The sequence below is a fragment of the Anneissia japonica genome, unplaced genomic scaffold (assembly GCF_011630105.1).
Source record: "Anneissia japonica isolate Jap-2015-1 unplaced genomic scaffold, ASM1163010v1 scaffold2576_len324117_cov159, whole genome shotgun sequence".
NCBI classification, from domain to species: domain Eukaryota; kingdom Metazoa; phylum Echinodermata; class Crinoidea; order Comatulida; family Comatulidae; genus Anneissia; species Anneissia japonica.
In genome coordinates, this window is record NW_022727368.1 from 149,160 (window position 1) to 175,201 (window position 26,042).

At 34.3% G+C, this 26,042-nt stretch overlaps 2 protein-coding genes across 2 annotated transcripts in view; both read right to left on the reverse strand.

The window, feature by feature from the left end:
- LOC117113691 (lactadherin-like) overlaps window positions 1-573 on the reverse strand; it is a 4,833-nt gene extending 4,260 nt beyond the window's left edge. The window contains exon 1 of the mRNA XM_033257110.1: window positions 513-573. Within this exon, the coding sequence (XP_033113001.1) occupies window positions 513-573 (61 nt within the window). The remainder of the gene's footprint in view (window positions 1-512) is intronic.
- Window positions 574-4,374: 3,801 nt separating this feature from the next.
- LOC117113693 overlaps window positions 4,375-26,042 on the reverse strand; it is a 33,646-nt gene continuing 11,978 nt past the window's right edge. Inside the window, exons 13-35 of the mRNA XM_033257111.1 lie at window positions 25,545-25,742; window positions 24,811-25,083; window positions 23,578-24,555; window positions 22,853-23,212; window positions 20,328-22,583; window positions 19,760-19,983; window positions 18,524-18,672; window positions 17,947-18,065; window positions 17,083-17,342; window positions 16,202-16,502; window positions 15,017-15,189; window positions 14,336-14,568; window positions 13,422-13,579; window positions 12,856-12,968; window positions 12,252-12,395; window positions 12,088-12,152; window positions 11,550-11,751; window positions 10,709-10,922; window positions 9,566-9,601; window positions 9,203-9,287; window positions 6,184-8,978; window positions 5,810-6,073; window positions 4,375-5,224 (exon numbers count right to left, since the gene is read on the reverse strand). Of these exons, the coding sequence (XP_033113002.1) occupies window positions 5,145-5,224; window positions 5,810-6,073; window positions 6,184-8,978; window positions 9,203-9,287; window positions 9,566-9,601; window positions 10,709-10,922; window positions 11,550-11,751; window positions 12,088-12,152; window positions 12,252-12,395; window positions 12,856-12,968; window positions 13,422-13,579; window positions 14,336-14,568; window positions 15,017-15,189; window positions 16,202-16,502; window positions 17,083-17,342; window positions 17,947-18,065; window positions 18,524-18,672; window positions 19,760-19,983; window positions 20,328-22,583; window positions 22,853-23,212; window positions 23,578-24,555; window positions 24,811-25,083; window positions 25,545-25,742 (9,680 nt within the window). The 3' untranslated portion in view covers window positions 4,375-5,144. The remainder of the gene's footprint in view (window positions 5,225-5,809; window positions 6,074-6,183; window positions 8,979-9,202; window positions 9,288-9,565; window positions 9,602-10,708; window positions 10,923-11,549; window positions 11,752-12,087; window positions 12,153-12,251; window positions 12,396-12,855; window positions 12,969-13,421; window positions 13,580-14,335; window positions 14,569-15,016; window positions 15,190-16,201; window positions 16,503-17,082; window positions 17,343-17,946; window positions 18,066-18,523; window positions 18,673-19,759; window positions 19,984-20,327; window positions 22,584-22,852; window positions 23,213-23,577; window positions 24,556-24,810; window positions 25,084-25,544; window positions 25,743-26,042) is intronic.

Sequence of the window (26,042 nt, forward strand, 5' to 3'; positions counted from 1 at the left end):
GTTGGGACTGAGGTAAGACAATTTACGATTATGTCACCATAAAAGTCCCAACCTTGGTGGGGCCCAGGTGGTATAGACCCTCCATCAGTCACTCCCTGTGCATTGTAGGCTGTTGTATAAAAAAAGTAGTTTTTTGTCGATTGTGACCTTGACCTTGGATCCATACCCTTCACAATTTTAGATCGTTGGTCGTCACGGAACATTGTGAAGAAGTTTGACGAATTTCTCAAATAAATTGTTGGCTGTAATATTTTTAAAAATGTATTTTTTCATCGTTTGTGATCTTGTACTTTGACCCTCACCCTTCAAAATTTAATCACCTCGAGATCTTTAGTCATGGATCATTGTGACCAAGTTTGACGAGTTTCGCGGTGTTAAAAAACTGTGGCGCGCCTGTAGGTACTTCACAGACAAACACGCAAACAAACACACGCACACACACAAATTAACAGGGGCGAAAACATAACCTCCTTGGCGGAGAGTAAATATAACTTTTAAACTTTTGTGTCTACCTGATTCACAGCGCGTTCCCTCATATCCATATTTGCACGTACACGTGTATCGGTCATTCATGTTCCACCACGTAAACACGGCGACGATGCGCATTCATCGTCTTAAATGAAATGTAATGTTAAAAATAATTTTAATAACAATAATATAATATTAATATGTATACAATTATAGTTTCACTGAGGTGCTGACATGGCTACTTACTTTGCTGTCGCTGTTTTTGCTTTGCAAAAAACACTAAAATTTATTGAAGCGAATATTTCGGCTAGGCCTACTCCTGTAGTCTTTGTAAATGCTGGTCATAAAATATAACATTTTGAGAGAGTAAACTGGTAATATAATGTACAATTTAAGAAACAATAGTCGAAAGCAAGTCGGCATACTATAAAGGCTTAATGATATATTTACAAATGAACAATGATATGGAAGAACAATGAATGATCAAATGGTGGATATTGGGAAAGCATAACGATCGTATTAATGATAATCGAAAGGCAAAGCATAGGGCTATAATCATTGAAACCAAGTAGGAAGCGGCCATTAAAAATAATTATTTACAAATGTACTAAGAATTAAATTAAACAAATAAATGTAGGCTGATAATATATATATATATATATATATATATATATATATAGAAATAGATATATATAGATCAGGCCATAAATTATAAAAAATAAATATATAAAAGTATAGATAAAAGTAAGAGGGGCAGGAATCTGCAATTATTATATATGTAGTAAGTAGTATCAGGTATATAATTATTTACATAGCATATGCGCGTATAATCATATAAGCTAAAACGATAATAAAAATAATCTAGGGCCTAGGCCTATATAAACAAATAAAAATATAACATATGTAAATAGAATTGAAACAAAAAAAAAAAGTAGGCCTGTAAATATGAGACAGGTTGATATAAATTAACCAGAATAAATAGTAATAAAACTTTGAATAAATGTGACCTGAAAACTGAAAGAAATAATTAGCGGCTGAATGAAAATTCACTGATAAATCCCAAGAGGGGAGGATCAGAAAAAAAGAGGTTGGATTGTGGTGTCATTTTGCATGAAGGCATAATCTTGTTTCAATATTTTATATATTTGTGAGTGGGGGAGGAGGGGGATTTCTTAGTTAATTTGTCTCTTTCTGAAGTTTATTTATATGCTTTATTTTGCTTATCTATCTCGGGTCAAATTATTAATTGTAATTAATTGCTTTGTTTAGTTAATTTGATTTTTTTTGTTTTGAACGCACCGTCACTTGGTATGTGTCACTGTTACAAAAGTGTACGTTAGAATAAATTATTACATTAACACAAATAGCTCTATAACGCCTAACAACTCATCTGACTCACTTAACAACTCATCCACTTCTCTCAATTGTGATTCTGCTAATGTTATTTACCTAATTCCACACTTTGCAACAAAGGACATTACATTGATGAAACGGGTACTAAATTCCGCAACTCCTTCTTATACACATCTAGATGTGTATAAGAGACAGCCCCACACCCACTCTTTAACTCAATCTCCACCATTTACAAGTCACTCATAGCCAGTAACTTCCGCTCTACTGAACACAGACAACGAACAGAACTAAAATGGATTTTGAAGCTAAAAAGACACACATATGTGTGGAGTTGAGCACATGTCAGCCCGGCAGCAGGGGTTGGTAAACTGTTATCTTGGCAGGAATCAATGAATATATCTTCAAATTTAAAGCAAAACATATATTTGTGTTCCAGCTAATTTATATACAACAAACGTGTACATTTTGAAGTAATTTTCTGTAAGAAAAAAAAATGTGTTTTGATATAATGTATTCAATTAAAGCATTTGAAATATTTATAAAGGAATTTCCGACATTTGTTGAAAAATACCACCCTTAACATTCGTTTAAATGTAAAATATTTTCATGATAGATTCGCCAGGGTATACCCACTTCAATCATGTGAAAAAGGTGTAAAAGCCATAGTCACCAAAATGGACTTTTGGCACACTTTGATTTGGCCCACTGTGCGTCGCCAGTTGCGTGATGTAACCCATTGCCGTAGCTTGCAGTCTGACTGCCCTTGTTAGGTGCAAGCTTAAGATTTCCAGAACTGCATAACAAATGGTTGACAATTCTCATCTAAAGCATATGTTGTTAAATGTGAAAGACTACGCAGTCGTCGTCCTCAGCAGTGGCGTATCCAAGGGGGGGGGGGGAAGCAAAAAGCTTTCCCCCCCCCCATTCGAAAACTTCGAAGCAAAAAAAAATAGGCTAGGCTTATGCTCAAGAAAATTGGTTAATGCTTTCTCAACTTCCCTTTATTGACGTTCATCAAAACACCCTATTATGTATTTATTCGTCCTTCATTTCACAGCAACACGTGTGCGCGTGCCTTTATTACAACTTAAGAAGTCTGAAAAAAAAAAAGTGTGATAATAATATAAGATTGGTTTTCGGCACATGGCAAAGTAAATTTAAAATACATCAAAGACAATTGAGTTTTATTTTCAATAGAACATCACAGCGATTAATTTGATCGATGATGATTCATTTTATTATATATAAATAGTGTCATTTCCGGCAATTTAGAGGTACTATTTTCCCAATTGTTACCACCTCAGCCCTTAACTATGGTGTGGACTAATGGCTTTGAAATAGGTAGGCCTAAATTAAATACCTCAAAGGCAATGTTTTTAATATTTATTTTCTATAGTACATCACACATATTAATTAAATATCTATGGTGGCCGAAAACCGCTGGTAAAACATCATAAGAAATTTGTTGGCGCTTCATTTTGACTATAAATGATGACGTGACGACGATGAATTTTACTATATGAAAGTGTCATTTTCGGTCATCTAGAACTACAATTTCCTAAAATGTTTGCCCACAAAATGTCCCCCTCAACTTTCGAAACAGATCTGCGCCCTTGTCAAAACCACGCCCCCACCCCGGCTTGGTGCTTCTCAAATCGCATTATCCACCCCCATTGCTAAATCCGCCACTGCACATGTCTTAACACTCACGCTTTCGATCCAAATGTAGATGATGATTGAATGGCTTGGTGGTTAAAATGCTTGCTTTCCAATAACAGGGTCCTGGGATTATTTCTAAAAACAAAAACAACTTCATTCCCTCATAATGAGACTTAGTTTAACTGTTCCCTGGTTTACGTAAGCATCTTGTGTGAAGAATTGTCTAATGAAGGATTTTGCTACTTCTGTTTGGCATATCAAGCCTTGCATCCCCCCCCCACCTCCGCCCTCCCAAAAAAAAAAGTAATAAATAAAAAAAAAGTAATATATAAAAAAATAAAATAAAAAGGTAATCGATTTGAACGAAATAGAATTAAAAATTTCTGAAGTTCTGAAATAAAAGGGTACTGTACACAGTACGCCGAAAAATCACCCGTATTTTGAGCTGTATTTTTTCATATTGCCACTGTCGTTTACAATGAATAGTGTCAATTGTGTTTCATTAGATCGGAATACAGTATGCTGGGTACAATCATTTTAAACTCCAAACCACCCAATAAATGAATACATTTTGTATTGCTGTCGGACTGTCTGCTATTATTTCTACACAATGTGAATCGACAGTTGCTCACACAGCCATATAACATAACAGCACAACTATTATTTACTTTGATAGTACGAACAATTATTAATAACACTGTATTCGGCATACAACTGACATTATTGTTTATGTATGTTCACAAAGCTTTAATTAGGCTACTTTAGTATCGTATGTCATCGCGTGTCAAGCTTAGAGAAGTTCGTATTTCGAAGCTCCAGTACATCAGCAAGCCGCTTTACTCTGAAACAACTATACTATTATTAAGGATAGACAGCACATAATAGGCGTGTGTATCGACATTTATTGAGGCGATTTTGGTAAAAACCTGGAAATTTAATATGTAAAACATCAAACTTCGTTAAACTGGTTACCAATAAATGGTATAGCATTACATAATTATGTTAAAAAGCATCTGTATAAATGTAAATGAAATTAGTATGCTTAGGATAAATCAATGACATAATTTTATTATACATATGATAAAAAACTTTGATTAATTAAATGTGAAACATCTAAAAACTACATATGGTGAAGCAGTCAAAACAACACTGTAGCCTACACCTATCCGTTTTAGTGTAAATGCTTGAAATAATGCACAATGTATTTTTAGTAATCTGATCGAAATTTGATTGCCAAAACCTTATCGAATCGCAAAACTCAATTTTTTTTTAATGTAAACACTATTTTAATATCATTCCGTATTGTATTGATGTTTTCAAAAAGTATACAGTATTGTGTTTTGTTACGAATACTGGTACTGTTTTGTATAGGCCTATTTTAAACATTGTCGGAAGTTGGTTGGTTATGTAACTATATTAATGGATAATGTGCTATATTACTTGCCGTTACATGAAACATTACACTGATCAATTTGTAAGTCATTTGAAAGGTTGAAAGACGTATACGTAAACGGCGTGTCATTTCTAATAAACCAGGAATTGAACTGATAACAAAGCATGCCATTGATCTACAATATCCACAAAATTAATTATCACATAAACTGAGTGATTCAAAGAGACGCGTGTTAAATTGATGACATCAGAAATTGCATTAATAATTCACATCATGGGTGACAGCATCTCCACGTTCCTAATATTTTCCATTTATAGAGATTCCGTAAGAAATGAACACCAACGCCTGACACTGTAACAATACAATACAAAAAGAAAGATTGAACACATTATTGTCTCACTATCGAATTTCTGAAGGTTATGAGCATTACTGTACACTTATACTGTGTAATAGAAAAAAATTGGGTTCACCTTTGCGTAATTAGTGTATGTTATTGTTTATTATATTTTAATTCTTCAATTATGTCTGACATCAATATAATGGTATACATCAATGAAATCGTAATACACTCAACGGTTGAGGTACAGTTTATACAGAATTAAAATTAATTCTGGGTCAATAAAAAAAATCAGGGCTATGGGATCAAATCATCTCATATTCAATACCAAACCTTTCTCATAACTAATGATAAGATTAGTAATGAGACATAACTTAAAAACAAGAACTTATAATTTTAAAAAAGCATCATAATAATTTACAAGAGTATTTCTTGACGGATGTTAAGAGTTATTGGAAAAAAGATCTATATAGATATGTTTCAAAATTCTGTGTCAATATTAATGTTTATGTACATTATGAAAGATTATCGATATAATTTCACATATTTCTTAGCTGTAAGAACCTAAACTATGTGCCTATAAGTTAAAATTTACTTACCACCGAAGGTATTGTTTGTAGAATTGGACCGAAAAATGAGTCTACCAACTGGCTCCAAAGACGAAATTTCTATTCTGTCTAAGTTGGTAGCCTCAACATACAACTCTTTTTCTTTGGCCTCATGCCATACACTATTAAGAATGGCTGTCCAAGAAGAACCATAGTCAAAGCTCTGAATGACTGCTCTTCCATCATGGGAGAGACCATACAGTGTATATGGTTCTTTCAGAACGCCAAGGATATTTCCAACACTGGAGTCCAAACCTTCAAAATAAAGATGAAATTACATTTGTCATTAGACTTTAAACCACAACAGATAAATACATCATTGTACATGTACTATCATTGGTTTATAATTAAGAGATTTCACAAACCTCTCCAATGGCGGTAATTGTATTCTGTTAGTTTACACTGGCAATTGTAGACACACATTTCTTGAGACTTAACTGGTGGTGTACATAAATTGATTTCTCCGCTACAATCACTGTTATTTTTGTCCACAAACTCAACCCATAAACACACTCTCTCACAAAAGCAGGTGGCATCGTCTGGACAAGCGAGAGAATTGCACCAGTTGCACCCTTGCAGAGCGGTTGCATCACACATCGCCATACACTCTGACAGAGTTTTGTTACATACACTTTTGTATGCATCAGAACAACTGAAATCTGTACAGTTTGTACAAAAATCGTCTGTGTACTGACAAAGTTCGTAGCAATTCTCATGAGCTGGTGGTCGTAATTTATGACACTTATCGCAGGTGAATGTCAAAGAAGCATTCTGGTAACGGTTTTCAACATACGAAAACTGTACTTGATTGAAAGTACTTTTGCTGCAATTCTTCATCGAGCAATTAGAATAAATTGTGCAGTTATCCAAGCAAGTGATATAATTTACGTACTGATGCCTGATGTCACATTTTGATTGTAAATGAGAGCTGTGATTTCCATAATATCCACTAATGTTAAAGTGAATGACATTCATCTGACCATCTTCTAAACTCCGTCTAATCCTGTAAATGTGTCTCCGAACGACCGAGCCAATATTTTTTCCTCCACTTCCATACTCAATAACTCCGCCACTATTAATGTCATTACTAGATGTATTCAGGAACCTTTTTATAATTAAATTTCTTTTTTCTATAAAGACATTCCTTCTTTTTCTACTTTCAGTCAGAAAATCGTGGTTCAATTTTCCCATACGTTTTCTGCCAGATTCCTTAAAGGAACTACCCAAAACTATAGCTCCTTTAAAAATATCAACACTCCGTCGTTGCCGTGTATGTTCCAAACATATAGACAAGAGTGTGCAGTTTATATTGGACTGACACATGTTGTGTGTTGCATCAACGATGCACTTTTCACTACAAGAAAACAAACTGCAATTACTTCTGTTGGCACAAAGACTGTCACAGAAGTCAATGCACTCCATGTAACTTGTGCAATTAATGGTAAGAGAATGTTCATCAGATGAGGCATTGGAAACAGTATTATTCATCATGTGTGAAAACAGATGTTTGCATATTTCTAAGCTTTCTTCACATTGTCTTTGACAGCTTTGTTTGTCATTCCATACACTAGTGTCATGGACATCGTTGCCATTAACATTGTCTGCTTGACATCCGCTACTTGTGTAGTTCAAACATTGTAATATGCACCCATGATGCAAACTGACGCAGTTGTTATAACAAATGTATGTGTTACTATCCTCTTCACACTTTTGTTGGCAGGTCGATATTTGATTACAATGTATATAACAGGAATTCTCATGAGTTAAATTTAATGTCTGAGATGCATTACTTACAAATGATGTTCCATTCTCGACTGAGGGGACAGTTGTGGCTTTTGAAACACACTGAGTGTAGTTACTAGCACAATCAATGACACTGCAATTTACACAAGGAATTGTACCCAAAGATGAATTACAACTCAAATGACAGTCACTCTTCATCAAAAAACAATTTATGGCATCATCGACACAGAAATCAGGTGAAGAGTTTCTAAATTTTTCATGTTCTCTATTTGAGTTCAGATTGCTGCATTTTTCAACGCAACTTTTATATTCATCAATGCAAGAGGACTTTCCATCGCAAAGAACTTCACAGTTGGCAACACAAAGGGTATCCAGTGTTGTGTGGCAGTTTTCTGTACCGATAGCAGAGCAATTATTACTTGTGTTGGCAACCTTGAAATCGGTTCTACAAGAGGTACCTGAGCAATCTACAGACAATAATGTTAATGAAGCCTCTTCAGGAGGAATGACAGATCTATTGTCCTTTTGTAAATCTAATAAGCCGTAATTTTTTAATAACCCAGCTACAATGTCATAAATATCTTCTTGTATACAATCCGTTTCCAAAAAGACTGTGCATTCAGTCACTGAGCAATTTTGATAGCAGTCATTTTTACAACCGTAGACGTCATCAGCTAGCTCAGAACATGTTTCATTACACATGTATAAAGTTTTATTGCAACTTGAGATGCACAACTCCAAGCAACTATTATCCATTGCACAATACAAAGTACACTGATGTTCGCACAGGGATGCATTAACCTGACATTCTTGATAACAGCAATTACCATCACAATTATATTCCGCTGTTAGACATTTTGCATAGCAAACTGAAGTGCAGTCAGTCTCTTTATCTTCCTCAGTACATGGGTGATTGTCACAATCCATTATGCAATCCCATGCAGTAGTTGAACAATTCTCCTGACATGTTTCCGGGACTTTAAGACAGTCAAGACTGCAGACATCATTCTTATTCATGCACTGATCTGCACATTTTACTTCTATGGAACAGTTTCCAGGAGAATGACATTCAATGCAATTATCTAAAAGACATGTGTCCACACCACTTGCACAGGTGTTTAGACAGCACTCTTGTGTACAGTTAGTCTGAGACAACTTGCAATCGGCAACACAAGAACCAAGTTCAACAGCAGACAATGTATTATTCAAGCACTCCACTTCACACAACATCATCTCTTCAATGCAATTGGGTAAACATCCACAAGAACAATTATCTGGGCGCGGTTCATAGTGGGAACAATTATCATAAGATAATTGCTCTTTTAAATAGGTGCAATTACAATATTCCTCACAAGTATGGGGTGTTTCTGTGGTGTAGGCTGGAAGGTCTCCAGTCATGAAACAGCCACCCTCATATCTGGAAAACAGAAGCGAAATCTATCAATTACAGTTATATTTTTTAGTGAATATTAATCTTTGTATGCTTATGTAACTTAGTAGAATCAAATTCAAACTATATAATGCATTTATGTATATGTACAAAACACACTATCATTGGACCCCAGCAACGGTACTGCATTTGTTCCTGATGCAGACTAGTACAAATTAGCAGTGACAATATTTGGATCGAACGACACTTACACATTGATCGTATTGTTGAAAAAACAAGCATACAAAATGTTGTTGGACTCGTCATACAAAACATTGTAGGTTGACAATTTAATATCTGGAAAAGGAAATAAACAGCATAACAATAATAATAATAATAATAATAATAATAATAATAATAAATACTCATAATAATAATTTACAACAATATAGTATATATTTTAACAATAATAGTACAGTATATGGATACAGATGGAATAAAATTGTATTGATAATAAAAACATTATGATAAAATATTACTTAATCAAATTATAAAATATCATTTGTGTCTTGATCTAGTTTGTAATTGGCACCATTAAATGAAATATAATTATCATTATAATAAGATAAACTCACCATCCAGTTCAGTTCGTCCGGTGTACTTTGAGGGAACTAATAAAGAGCAAATTAAAGAATTAAGTAGATAATATGACTACAACATTAAAACTAAAATTGATAATTATATTTATGAATTTAGTATATGACAACACATTACCACAAGTTTCAATTAAAAGCCTGACTTTTAATACAAATAAATGAATTCAATCCATATTAATTATTATTCATAATGATAATATGAATTTTTGCATCTATTAGTAATTTTAAAGTATTATAGTATAATTTTAAGGTTTTAAGTGTAATTTGTAGAAACTCTTTTGTGTGAAACGGTGTTAGGAAGACCAACCTGGAGAGCAATTCGGTTTACCTTTATGGAATCCCTTTACAGTTATTACGCTTGTCTTATGAGGAAAAATAAATGAAATGTATATTTTACAGAAATTTGTATGTATTATTGTTATTTTGTGTTCTTTAACACAAGTTAGTCTGTTCATGTCCATGTTTGACATATTTTAAAATTATAATTTTATATATATTTTATTCTTCAGGTATTACTACTTATTAAGATATTACTGCTTAATTATTTAAATTGAATGAAGTTAGGAGAGCCACTTTCTTAAATATTCTGGCAGAGACAAGCCAAACCAGTCACTTATCGCAAATATCGATTTTGAGTTATTAACATGTGCGTTAAAGAGTAATTAGAGCATAAAATGATAAAAAATCATTAAAATCTGACACTTCCTGATGAAGTTACAAGCGCTTAAACATACAGCTGTTATATGCGCCTAAACATACAACAATATGAGAAATCAACCTTTCAAAGTTTATGATTTTAGGCATTTCTCATGCAGAAACTATCATCAAATCCTTAAAAAGTGTTGTTTTAACATTGAAAATGGGGAAATAACAGCAAAGCATGATGTATCGATATATAAAGGTTAGTTTAGTGCAATAAAATAGATTTTGAAAATTTGAGATTTCAGCATTTTTTGGCCATTTTCTCTGAAACACGAATTGCGACAGGTGACTGATTTGGCTTGTCTTTGCCACATTTGTTGACAATCCTTTGCAGGCAGAAATCTGTTTTTGTAATGTTTTGCATTCCAACATAAACTTAAATACAACTACTGTACTTCAATGATAAAGGCACCATCACACCTTCAAATGTAATTTTGATTGGTACAACAGGATGAGTATGCGGTACAACATCAAATGTATAGTCCTCCTCAAATTTGTTGTACAGCCCCCAGGAATTATAATACACCTGAGTCATCGTCATCATGTGATACTCGCCCTGGGGGAGGGTGTGTGAAGGATCCAGCCTTATCAGAAAGTGGAAGCCAATCACATCAGTATGAAACAATGTTTTTACCTGAACAGACAAAAAAATAAAAAGATTTCAATCAGATGTTTTGAAAAATAAAAAATAACAAAAATCCTTTTTTTTTTCCTTTTTCATTTAATTAATGAAATCAATAATGTATATTGTATAGTATTATCTTATATAATTATTTATTATCTTGTGCGTATGTTTTTTTTATATAATAATCTTTTACTCTTATTTAACAACTTTGTTTTGCAATTCAGCCTTGTGCTGCTGGAAAACAATTTTATTTACATATATTGAATGAATACACACTAAATGATTTGCATTCCATCTAATGTTTGAAATTATCAAGCAGTTTCCTGAGAAAATTACAATATACTAAAAGAGATTTGTAGAATAGGTGATACAGAATATGAATACAGAAGTTGGACACAAGATCAATGGTAATTCCTAGCCCTGTTCTGATTGGTCAGTCAGTTTTTACTCTGAAAAGGTAAATTACAAGATAGACCAATTCTTTATAAAACTCTTTATTAGATTTGGGAAATGGAGTTGTTTTAGCCATGAGAAAAGGTACTGCTTGTTACAGGAATTGAACACAAGACCCAGAGATTAGAAGGCAAGCACATCAACCACCAAGACATTCAAACTCCACTCCCCCAGAAAACTTACATAAAACTTGATTCCAATTCTTGGGTCTGTTTCCACATTTTCAACACTCTGAATTTGTCTATATTTGTATGAAACTGATGGGTGGTTGGTGACGTTCACATACTCAATGTAACTTGGAAACATCCAGAGTATGTAGACATCCCTTGCGGTCACGGTTGAGTGAGCAGCATGACGAATTACAGTGTAGTACTCAAAGTAGTCTCTGACATTGAGGAACATTAGATATTAATAACAATGCAAGTAATAATTTAAGTAATAATAACATTTAACAAATATTTATTTCTTCATGTGGTAGTAACATTAATGTACTGAGGTATTTTTAAAAATATTATTAATAAAAAAAAATCTACAATATTGAAAACAGAAGACTGTGGAAAATCCAGAAATTCAAAACGAAATAAGTGCAGGTAGAAAAGTTTAAAGATTCACTCCTTTCCTCTACTAACTTGAAATGGCACACTCAGATTTGAATTAATAATATATATCGTATCGCAATGTAATTCAAATGCATCTATAATACTTCAGTGAAGTCACATACCCTGGTACGTAGCCACTCATCTTTGGCGATACCCAGACATTCATCAATAATTCAACAACTCCTGCCTGCAAAAGAAAGAAAACGTACAGTAATACTTGTGCAACTATATACTGTATGATTTTAATATTCACTACAATTGCACTAAGTATTGAAAAACAGCAAACCTCAATTTTATATGGGGCTAATGGAAGGAGGGTTGATCTTTTGTTCTCGCCATGATCATACATCACTTGCAAATTTATCCATTCTTCTATGCCCTTGGTAGCCAAAGCATCAGTAGTAAAGTTAAACTCGAGTGTAAACACATCCTATAAAGAAAAAACAAAATAACTTGTGGCTTAATAGTTATTAAAGATAACTCCTTTGTTTGCAGTGTACCATCTTGGATAATTGTCAATATATTTAATATTTTGTTGATTATTCTTGTCAGTAACAATAATATGATTACCGTTATTGCTTATACTGTTATTATTAATATTTCAAATATTATTTTTATTATTGTAGCAATTATCATTAATGTTATTATTATCATTATTAAAATAATTATTATACCAGGAATGGGGTACATGGGACCTTTTCTGTTTTGGACTACATGACACTTCTAATCACAAAATTTAAAAATCAATAAAATATAATTAGACTACAATTGAATGGGTGAAACAATAAACCGACTGATTGCTATTTATTAACATATTTGTGAAAACTTATATTATCATTTTCACTCAAAATTATACTCAATTCATGTGAATAAAAACTAAAAACAAATACCTCATTTTTATCAAACAAACCAGAATACCAGTTGCACTGTTGCTCAGGAAAAGCTCCAGGAACCGGGCCATAAATTTGAATAAACTTGTTACCACCACATGTGTTGTTTTCACCTGGTTAAAGTAAAAAAAATAATAAAAGTGTAAATGTTCATTAAACAACATGAAGAAGAAATTTCTTAATAAGTTTTAATATATGGAACAATATTTGTGCTGGCATTATAATTATTCATAGTAATATCATGTATAATTATCAGTACTATCAGCTTTCATCATCACTATCATTTTAAACTGTTATTAAATTACATTAAGTTTTGTTATTAAAAGTATTATATAATTTAAATTTAAATTACCAACTGCCATTTATGATGATTATTATTATTACAATTCAGTTATCATCATCCTACAGTATATTTATGTGCTGGGTTAATCGGATGGTTCTATTTCTGTAGTAGGGGTGTCCTAAAATGAACAGTGGAAATTTGTCTGTTTATTCAGTTAAGTATTCACGTAGTAGACTTTTAATTCAGTTATCAATTACTTATTTCCTAGGAGGCTTAGCTGTACCTGAGCAGTAGATGTCACAGTTGTCAATTGTCACATCCTGCATTGTTCCATTAAATTCAAATTTGTCCCCATTTTCTTGATATGATAAAAACTGTTCTTGCGTTCCACAGTAGCATTCTTTGCCAATCATTGTGCCCGAGTAGAGGTATCCTCTATCACTGTGAATGAAAACGATCAGGGATGATTCACTTAGAAAATGAAACAAATGGGCCACATGAGACTACACTATCATAATGCTGTCAACATATTAATACACTAACATTTTAACATGTTGAACAAGAGTGTGGGACCATACAGTAGTTCCTATGCAAGCCATGTTTTATTCACTACACTACAGCAGTCAGTATAGGCTTTTGGTGAAACCTCTTGTGGACATTAAATTATTTAATTGGATCTATGCACAAATAAAAATTGCTTATACAATAGAACCCCTATTAAGGGGACACCTTCGGGACAAAAAGAAGTGTCCCCTTAATCGGGTTGTCCCCTTAATAGGGGTTGACCGTTAAAAGATATACTAAAGATTTGCAGCCCAAAAAATAACTGTATAAATTATACCAATATTTGCACATTGTCATGTCAAATCGTGGTGTCCCCTGAACAGGGGTTGACTGTAGTGTTAAAAGATGTACTAAAGATTTGCAGAAAAAAAAAATACTGTACAAATTTCACCAATATTTGTACATTGTCATGTCAACTACAATTCAGGCCCTGGGACTGACATCTATATTGACATTTGACTCTGAAGAAGCCATGTTTTGTCTGACTTTCAACTGGTAAAGGCAACTGTTTTATAAGGTAAGTCAAACTTTATCAGACTATATCTGACCAAACAGTATTTGGTTGGTTTGACAAGATAAATGATATTGTTGGCTTAATTTACATATTGGTGACAATTATTGGATGAGAATTACCTGCAAAATGAGATGCATAGATCCCTCGTCATCACTTTTGTGAAATTGTAGTTAGTAGGGTAATTTTCAGTCACAACACCACCAAAATAATGTATCTTGCTATGGTAACATCCAAGAAGAAGCAAGTGCTCATATAAGGTGGAATTGAGAGAACTGCATTCTGGGATTGTTGGATAAGGTTGCTGTTCCCCTCTCATTGTTTTGAACATCTTTTGTTTATTTGAATCCAATGACTTGAAAATGAAATATAATTACATTAAAATTGGCATTCTTATGAATTGCAACATTTATTAGATAAAAAAGAAAAAAAAATTAATAAATAAATAATTTATTTAATTAGATAGTAAGCTACTGCGTTTCAAACAAAATTTAAATATATAAGGTGCAAAAAAAAAACTAAATATGCAACATAGATTAAATATGAAGTGACTGTTAAATGCAAGAATCGCATATTTAATCATTACTAAGAATACTTTAATCCTGTGAGTGAAAGCGAATGAGGATGTACACTGTGAATTTGTGTTAGGACAAAATTGTTATTTTACAAATGTAATGTAACTATTAGAAATAGTGATTCTATACAATAAACAAACATTATCAATTCATTCTATCATGGAGGAATATTTTATACAAAATGTAATATAGTCCTACAAAACAATTCAAATTTGTGGAATTACATACCCTAGAAGTAGTTAGTGTGTTAGCTCTACTATGTACATTAGGAAAGTAAGCATAGAAGTATTTGTGTCCACTGATGTCCTCTGTTGCTTGTGCCCGTGAAAGTTGGGAATACGGAAAATCAATTCCTGTACCTATCGACACCAAGGTAACATCTCCTAACAAAATCCCGTTTCCTAAAAACCAAAGCAACTGAACTATAATTGATTGCTTCACAATGAAGTCTCTTAAAATTCATCTCCGATGGTTAACAAGAAGCAATGTTGATGCTAACACTGGTATTTTAAATAGCACGCTGCTATAAATCTCTACCTAATTAATACACAAGTCAAAAATGACTTACAGTTGAACTTGCCATTCAAGTTCCATTGAAATATTGTTCTACTTAGATGAAATTTGTTAATTAAATTAAAAAAAACAACAATTTGGCATGTAAAATAAGATCGACTTGACATACAGTATTATTCGACTTGGGCAAGTTTAACTGTACTACAATGTGACACACTTATATACATATAACCAGAGCTATTATATAATAGAGATACTGTATATTAGATTTCAGTTAGGTATTAGTCTGTCAGACTGAATAGACAAAGTTTGTTCAGACAAGCATGCACTGTCATAGAATGCATGCTTGTTTCAGACATATCTGACCAAATCATGTCATTTGTTGTGTGTTAGAATAGAGTGCTCTACTTTATCAAAGGCTGATGATCAAACATTGTCTGTTAAGCCACAGCTCTGAAGATCTAATAATGCATACCTAAGGGGTGTAATAGTAAGCAAATATGTTGATCTAATGAAAATGAGGATATAAATAGTGTATTTAGTATAGGTGTTACTGCAGCATGACAAACACAGGATAGAAAATTACACATCATGGCCAAAAAAATTACAGTATGTTGCATTATTTAAAGCTTGAAAAGTGGTCTTTGAAACAAGTATATTAACTCTTTTTATTGAAAAATTATTTACCCCAAGATTTTGGGTTGGTGGGTTTGGGAAAGTATTGTGGCTTAATTGTGAGCAGATCAAAAATGCAAAGACAGATTGTAAAATTTTTAATATATAAAACAACAAAAAAACAGCAAAAAAAATTCCTTCTGTACAGGAAACACATGTCCATTTAAGCATTTTAATATTCAGAAATACTTATATAACAAAAAAAAGTGTGGAATTTATATTTACCTTCTGGTAGAGCTAACATTATTGATAAACTGCATTCAATTTTGGGTACAACTACTTCAAGTTGAAAGACTATTGTTTTCTCTTCTCGGACATTGACAACAACTTCATGTTCTGGAGTGGAGGAAGAAAAGACCTCAAAGTTTATTGGACTTGACTGGCCGCTTGGTTGCATCATTTTGAAACGGACACTCGGTGCGGGAGCAAACAGCGGAAACTTTATTGTTTCGTTCATCTCATAAAACCTTGATTTCAAATTCATTGGAGTGTCGTATGGTTTAGAAGAACGGTAGTTCATTGAAGCCTATAAAATATAACCAATATTTCACTATTATTTTCATACACATTACACAGTTTATACAAAATATAGTGAAACTAAAACTTTTTTTATGATATTTACAGCAACTCCTCGAGACAGGTGGGCGAGGTGACCCTGACTGTCTGAATTGGGCCCTGCTGGATGACACGCTGGTGCCACTAAAGTGTCCTTGATTTCCATGACCTTTTATTTATCAGCCCTAAAACAGACATTCTATTCTATTCTATTCATATATATTTATATAGCGCCTTTCTTCGCAGATTCAAAGCGCTTCTGTCCCTGGTCATTTTATCCACATGCTAAGTGTTGCTGCTGTATTCAGCGCAGGAGCAAGCAACCCCACCAAGTACCCATTTATACTCCTGGGTGGAGAGAAGCAATGCAGATGATGTGCCTTGCTCAAGGATCAAGCGAAATGCACAGCGAGGGATTGAAACCCCGACCTCAAGGTTGGGAAACTTCACGCTGCGCCAAACTGCTTCCACATTACTATTATTATTATTATTATTATTATTATTATTATTATTATTATTATTGATGAAACTTAATTATAGATTAAGATTACCTCTGCTTCCCATTTCTGTCCAGCATAAACATGTAAGGAAGGTTTGATCCGGTAAGGTACTGTGAAACGTTCACACTGCACCACATGATCAAAACGATGAATGTAGATCTGAAATTCCTTCTCGGTTATCTGCGTCAATCGTGGTCGTCTCACATTACCAAGGTAACCATCGGTGGCAGTGTGACTCATTGTGTCTGAACCTGAGAGAAGATCTGACTCTAGGTCACTGTGTAGGGTTATATACAGGTCAAACGCATTACCTGGGAAAAGACAATCATATCACAGTTTTTAAACATGAATACACCTTGATAAATATGACATTAGCATCTTCATGTTTTTGAATTTTATGATGATCTTTTATGTCAGGGGTGGGTATAAATATTGGTTGAAGGGCCAAAGTGTTTTTGATTTAACACTGCGGGCTGCACCCAAACTTTGATGTTTCTAAATCCTCCAAGCACTGCTTTTACACCACTTTATTCTCAGTTTTAATGTTACTTTTTACATATGATGGGTGTCGGGCCATAATAAACAAGGTGTTTTCTAGCCAATTTTGCTTGGTGGGCCGCACACGTAGGGTTTTTAATTCATTGTCGTGGGCTGCAAACAAATCGCTAGCGGGCCGCATGCGGCCTGTGGGCCCCACTTCGCCCACCTGTGTTTTATGTTAACTGTTAATTTTGTACATTACTTTTAGATATTTTTTGAGGCATGCAGATCATCCAGCACTACAAAAACTAACAAAAATTAGAAATAGGAACGAAAACAAGGCTGTAAAACGGAATAATCATAGTTTCTATGGTAAAGATCCGCTACAACAATAACATTGATATAGAACTACTTAGCAACAATTCTGTAACTGACCAGAGAAATCTGGAGTGTGGTACACTGTTAATCCAAACACCAAGATATCTCCAGCAGTACGGCCAATAGCAGTACAGGTCGACTCTTCATTAAGTGCAAATCCTGAGTAACACACACATCTGTCAGAAAAAGAGAGATTTTTTAACATATTGATCATACAGTAATTTAAGAGAGTATTGTACATTAAAATCAAGGTAAAATATACATGTTGTATCTGTAAAATCCTATCCTATTGTGATGTGTATTTTATCAAGGATTTTTATCCGACTTTAATGTGTATCATACAGTACAGGCAGAAATTTGCAATTTTTCCAGCGCGTAGGCTTCGTAAAGCGAAAAATGAACTAAATTAACTTTAATTAAAAAAAATCTTAAAACAAAAATTGACTAGACAGAATATCATACAAGCTTGGCTTCTTAGCTCAGTTGGTAGTGCAACCAATCAATATTTAGAGAGTATTGGGTTCAAAATCCTGATAGGGACAAAGCTTTTCTCTCAAAAGAATATCTAGTACAATATGAAAAGTCTTCTTAAAGTTGATGTTGTATAGAGGGCGCTCTCCTTAATTCAACTTACTTAAGACTTTCACAGTTGTGGATGTCAGCTGTATCTGTTACACATACTCGTCCTGGGTCACATTCCTCACTAGCACAGCACGTGTTCTCTTCACATGTGTAGCCTGTTGTATTACGCACTTGTCCTTTCTGCCACTCGTAATCAAGCACCTATAAATTATGTATAATAAGTCACTTATAACAAATTAATATTCAAGTTCTACTTCAAAATAAGTCACATCAAAATCTGCAAATGCACTTCAGGACATAAGTTATCTAGGAACATGCTGCATGTTTGGCCGTTAACAGAACTGATCCATGGCACCCGGCTTTTGGAAAAAACCGGGTTATAAATCCTGCTGGTTTGTTGAATAGCGATGTTTTCTTAAATTATTTATTGCCAGTGAAGTCTATGAGATGAAGTGAGTGATTGTAATGGGTTTCTTGTTTTCATTCCAATGGCTATATTTTGCTGGCCAGGACTCTCTTGTTAACTCCCAATGGACATTCTTAAACCAATTAAAGTTAAGTTTATGGAGCTGCTGACAGCTCCCTCTGGACCATTTGACAGCTCACTCTCAACTATCAGACAGCTCACTATGGACCATTTCTGTTAACGGGGACTTTTGCCTCATGAATGGATTGGACTAGCATTATTTACATTTTGAATTACATAACATTTGTTTATGCAGAACCTTGGTGTTTTACATAGTAAAAATTACCAGTTGCTGCACAATGTTATACAGAAACAAAAAATTAAATACTGTACAGCATTTTCCAAAAACCGAAAAGTCCACAGATTAATCTCAGATAAGATAGTAAAATAATTACTCCAAGTATCGAAATGCACACTGACTCGTTTTGGGATTCAATATTTCGACATTAATTATGTCATCTTCAGGAATGAAATCAAATATATTCCTGATGATGACATAATTAATGTTGAAATATTGAATCCCGACACGATGGCGTTATTTTCGATACTTTGAGTATGTATTATACTATCTTGTACAGTATTTTCTCCTGAGAAAACACTGCCTTAATTCCATTTTTTTGCCGTATCAAATACAGTTTGCAATTAAATGAATAGTATACACAAATATTAGGAAGTAATGTTGGTAGCAAGATACTTACCTGGATAAACCGACTACTTATCACTGTTCCTTTATGAACCCCGCATGACAAAAGTAAAACCGTCCGATTGTCCCAGCACATGCTTTCTTACCATTCTGGTAAACAAATAAAAACCATCACTTACCTCAACCCTGAGGTTCAATCTAGGCTCTACCAAAGTGAGCTCTACACTCGTGTCAGCTAAGGTCACCAATTCACCACTATAGTCACTGTAGTACGTGGCCGAGGCTGTGAACGGCACAGACATGCCTTGCTTCCAGGCAGGATCATCCTTCAAACTTAGTTGATACTGCAACCTGAGATAATCATCATCATTCGGGATGTTGTCTGCCTGGTTTACAATAACACCTGATGAAGTTTAAAATCACAATGGTTTATTCCTCATGAGTGTGAAAAAGCCTTGAATGATTAGCATTTAGACCGAGTAAGCATGGTTAGGAGTACAGTACGACTATGTTGCGAGACAGACAAAGTCAGAGACCTACCAACACTTTGCTCTAATTACCTCGTCCTTTGAATGGGGTGTTAAGCCATTAGTCGTGCGTGTGTGTGGGCGCACACGATAAAACACTTGGTAAACTATTTGGAAAGAGTAGGAAATAAATACACACACAATAAAACCTATAAGGCATCCAATTGTGCTCGCTGTTCAAAGATATAAATGATGCAAACAAAATCAACAACATATTTACCTGGCACCAACACAATTCCTTTCTCTGTAAATTCAGCTGTATCATACTGCTCGTTTGGATAAAGAATATGAAAGTCATTGTCGTCTGGGTTCTGACGTCGGTCCAGAAAGATTGTGGCAGTGTCATTTCTGACATAGATACTTTCTGTCAGCACCATAAATGTCAAAGATGGCCTGATTGAAAAAATAGTGTCACCAATGATACTGTAATTGGCAATGTTCAACGTTATTTCTGGTATCCAGAGATAGGAACGTATATCTATAAAATCACCAATAGAGAAAGTGTTTGGCAGGTCATCATATTCATCATTATTGTACATGTAAGCATAGGCAGTAGTGAACTCTAGCTTGGCAGTGATGTTTGGTACATTAATGTGGCAGATATCAGAGGAGTTGATTGGCCCGTAGAGACGACCAGCAAAGTCTACTACACAGCTGTCATACCAAAGATTTCCCCTTCCAGTGATAATACTGTTAGCAATAAAATCAACATCATCCCGGAGAGCTAAAGAGAATGTGCCCTGAAAGGAAGCACCTTCAACATTGACTGGTAGGAATCCTAAATGGAAGAACCCAATGTCATTGTCATAAGTTATTTCACAAAGTGTTGGATCCAAGCATGAAGGACTTGATATAATATCAGCTGGCAGGACCTCTCCACTTCCATTTGAAATGGTGAAATTAACTGCACCAAGATAAAGACTCAAGTTATATGCTGGAGAGTTGGAAGCGTCAGTGTGTTGGATCTTATAGAAGAACTTTACAAAGTCCAAACTATCCACAATGTCACTTGGATCTGGCACAATACGCACAAACGTTATCTCTAATTCTGGTTCAACAATCACAAATTCGTCACCAAGTGGTGTGACTGCCTCATCAATTACTGTTAAATTATAGTCCCAGTTGTCTAGAATGTGCTGGGTTTCATTATCTGGTGGAACAAAGCATTCACATTCAAAACCTTCTTGTGGAACCATCTCTTCGCATAGAACTGGTTTGATATCAGGAATAATGATGTCTACATCAGAACAATTGCAATATAACACAAATTCATCCCAGTTCACACTTTCCTGAGGGCTATTTGGATTACAGTATGTTCCGTTGGCAGTGGTAGTAGTTCCGTTGGCATTAGTATTAGTTCCACTGCCAGTGGTATTAGTTCCATATTCAGAAGTTACATTATGCTCACAGGTAACATCTTGGGTGACACTACTCTGATTTGTATAGGTTCCATTTTTCTGTAATTGGTATCGTTTCAAGGCATCCTGAATTGTATAATTCACTGTGAAAACTTTCTCACATGAACAATAGCCATCATTGACTATGTACTCTTTTGAGTATACAACATCTTCACATTCTGTGACATTGAAAGTGTTGCAGGCATTTGTAACATTGACTGTACATATATCGTGACAGTAACATGGTTTGAAATTTGCATCAGTTACGTTCCCACAATCACACAATGAAGGATCACCATGGTAAGTAGATGTGTCTACCACTGACCTCTGGCACTGTATGATAGAGAAATTAGCAACACTGGAAGAAACAGGAAAACTGTGAAAACTACAAGAGCAGTTTGAATCAACAAATAGATTCTGTGATGAACACTGGCAGAACCAAGTCAAATTCAACATCTGTAGCACATTTACTTCCCAGCATTCTCTTTTGGAAACATTCTTACATTCCTCTTGCGTGTTCTTGACAATATGATTGACATTTGGACAAGTGTAGTTTCTAAAGTACATTTCTCTACATCTTGTTAGATAGTCAATGTTATCCTGAGAGTTGGCAGTTGAAAATATCTTGTATGAGTCACAATCACATACTGTGTTATCAAATTCTGAGAAATCTTTCACCATTGGTTGATTCAGGAAATACTGTACATTCTTTTCACAGAAATTAACACAGTCACATGAAGGTGCCCCAAAGTAGCTCTTTTCAGTTTCTTGGAACGTTGATGTGCAGTTACAAAGATCACTCCGATGGCCGATCAGTGTCATCGTATCACAGGCACAATCCAAAGGATAGAAGTCGTTAAAATATTGAGTAAGAGGCTTAGAACAGGTACAGTTTTCTTCATACCAAAGAGGTGGTGGTTTTGGTACTGACATGTACATGAATGTAGATGATGTATTGATATATAAAGTCTCATCTCGACTATTCTCCACCTCATCAGATATTACCATAGTTACATAAATAGCAACAGAATCACCTCCTAAACCAAAACCTGGAAGATTAACAGCCTGGTATTTTACCCCTAAAAAATAAAAGGAAATATATTCTATTATCATTTGAAGTATTAAATGAAAAATATGTTTTACTACAAAATACTATGTTTGGTAACTTCTGTCAGTACAGTATTATAATTATTATTATTATAATTATTATTATTATAATTATTATTATTATTATTATTATTTTTATTATCAAACATATTACAGTATAACATAGAAAAATTAAAAACCTGGTATTTTATTAAAATATCATTTACTGTAGTTTGTAAAATGAAAATTATATTATTAATACCTGGTTGATAAGGGTTGTGATTGTTTCCACCAACAAAAGTGCAAACAACACCATCTCGATTGGTTGTGATTGAAGTATTCACAACCTTTGCCATTCCAAGCTCAACAGTTACTTCTTCGAAACAGAAATCAGGAATACTATAATGATCCTCTGCACCTAATTCTGTTGTTGAATTACTTTCAGATGATGATGAATTTTGGGAAGGGGGCTCTGGAGAAGATTCATCTCTATAAGGTTTTGCCAGCAAAGACTTGTTGGCAAATAGTGTTGAGCAAATCTGATATGGTTTCTGTGACTTATTGTAGTTGCCTTCTAATATACTGGTGAGGTTCAAACCTTCTAAAGGGTCTTCTAAATCATCTGAAAGAATTATAAGTGCGAGGCAGTGAAGACGAAAATTTGTATTTCATTAACAAAATTTTGATTCTCAGAAAGTGCACACAAGTGGTTTATTCAAAAAATATATTAATTAGAATAGTTTTTTATCATAGATAAGCAATGTTAATCTCATTACCACAAATTTTAAACTACTGTACTTTTAAATGTTTTATATTTTTGTATTTTTTAAATGTTATTTTAATTTTAAGGAGACGCTTGTTCGGAATCCTGTCTAATTTTTTTGTGTCATTTTCTTATATTTTATTGTAAATTATGAGACCAATAAATAAAATTAAATAAGTAATAAAACAAAATAAAATTGAAATACAATATATTTATGCATTTACCATCTTTTTTGGTTTCTTCTAAACATGCACAAGTCCAATCGCCAATATAATCATCAAGAGGATGTGGAGTATAATTAGGACTATCACTCTGGTTCTTTTGACCAGGAATTCCTGCCCAGTTGCACTCACTGAAAATAGCACTGTGGCAAAAATTGACAGAGAAATTCTTACAGATTTCTTCATCTGTTGGGACAGTGAAGTTAGTGGAACAATTGGACAAGTTCCAAGAAATTGATGAGTTCCAAAAAAGCGATGTATTCCAAGGAATCGATGAATTCCAAAATACTGATGACTGGTTGAATGATGTTCCATTGAAATTAATTATGCCATTCATCATGTTACTGCTACTGGTCGACACATTGCATGTCATTCCATGGAAGTCTGATGCTGTTTGCAGGTAACTGGTTACATTAGGATTTTGAAGGCAGAGCTTTTTCGAAGTGTTCTGACATGCTTCATAGACATGTGGAAGAAAATCGCAATCTGTGATCTTGCTTTTCCCCGTGTCTCTATCTGTCACATTAGTACAAAGTTGGTCAGTCTTCAACTGGCAAGAAAACTGCGAGATTATAAAGCTGGCATCAAATGATACATTCTTTTCTCCATAACAAAAACACGGCCGCATCTCTGCATAACATCCGTTGTCAAAAAAAGTATCTTCAATTGGCAGTACCTCCGGTATGTTTTTCTGGATCTGTTGCACTTCCCATATTTTTCGAGTTACATTTCGACGTGGGAGGTACATTTCCATTGTGAGGTTGCACGTGATTGGAGGTAGAGGGACCATAAGTCGGTAGGTAAGTTGTTCATTGATGGCAACTTCCTTATCAGGTGTATCGGGAAGAGATGTTCCGATAAATTTGAGAGATGCATTTCGGATATTGAGGACATTTTCACTTACGGTTGTGTAAGGATAATACCTACCCCAGTGGTAAAAGCTCACCATTTCATATTTCACTTGAGCCTGTAAGCAAATGCCTGTGAAGAAAAATATTAATACAAATCTTAATTATAAAGCCCTGTCTAGACTATTAAATTTGATTGGACAAAAACATTTGGCATGTTTAAATATGGTCATGATGACATCACATCATCACCATATATAGCCACATCATGACTAAATATGGGCATACAACAGTTTTTTTTGTCAAAGAATGTTGATAGTGTGGACATGACATCATGTAGGTGATCACTTTTTGGTTTAAAAAAGAAACAAACTTCTAATGACCTAACCTTCCATTAGCTTGGTAGAAATTTGCACAAGGAATGTGCCTTCAATGACTTCATTCAGGTCTAGTTTATAGATATATAGCTTCAGGATCTCATCATTTAGTAGTTTTCCTTGTTCTGACAGTTGATCTCTTAGCGGAATTCTTGAATTTTCATAAGGAAGGAAATGTTTGTAGATCTTCATATAAGGTAAGAGAATACTGACATTTATATGATGGGCAGCTGATTGTGATACATCTGAATGATTTACTCTTAAGTAGTACTGAAATATTTCACCTGATGAAAGAGAACAAAGATTGTCATTATTTTCTTCATTCTGTAAATTCTGCAGTGTTAACTAATGTATAGACATCTTGAATGGTTTTCACATTGCACGACTGGTAATGACAGAAGGCAAGGATTATTTGAAAATTACACTGCAAACATTATTAAATATCTGGGCCAGATGCAGGATGCCAGATGTCCGTAGGTGGTACGTATGAGTGGACACTACCTCAGCCCCACCATGGTTGGGGCTGAGGCTACGAACATTTTGAGAATATGGTTAAATTCTAGGTGCCTGGAAATTGCACTCTCGTACCTTAAAAATCTTACCAGTAATTCATATCAACAATAAAAAATAATACAATTATTTTTCTTAATAAAATTTAGGAGGGTGCGATCGCACCGTATGCACCCCCTGCATATGTCCCAGGATACAAGCCAACCATACAGGTAGTTACGGAGAAACCTCTCACCAGGGTCAGCATCCGTGCTAGCATTGGCCACCTTCAGATGCAAGTGGATATCTGGTTCAGTTACTGTAATGGTTTGCTGCTGTATCAAATCTTCTCCATTAGTGTATGTTACTACAGTCGTTAATGTATGCTCTGTGTCTTTCACAGCTTCATCTTTTTCATCCAGAAGAACAACATTAAACTCGACCACAGTACTGTCTATAACAGATATTATAAGTATAGAAGCTAGCTGTTAATCTCGTAATGAATAATTAATGTTTACATCAGTGCGATTGTTGGTTGGATTCCCCTTTTTGCATGGTGTTTTTTTAATGGAAAAGATTGTACACAATGCTTTCAAAAGGCCACACCTAAAGATTTCTGTAATTGGGAAGGCATCTTACATCAAGATGTTCAAATGCTTTAAATCGGAGACGTAGCCTGTCCAATCAACTGAGTAAGAACCAAACTACAAATGAAATTCCCAGTTTTTGATTCTTTGATCATTAGGAAGGAAAT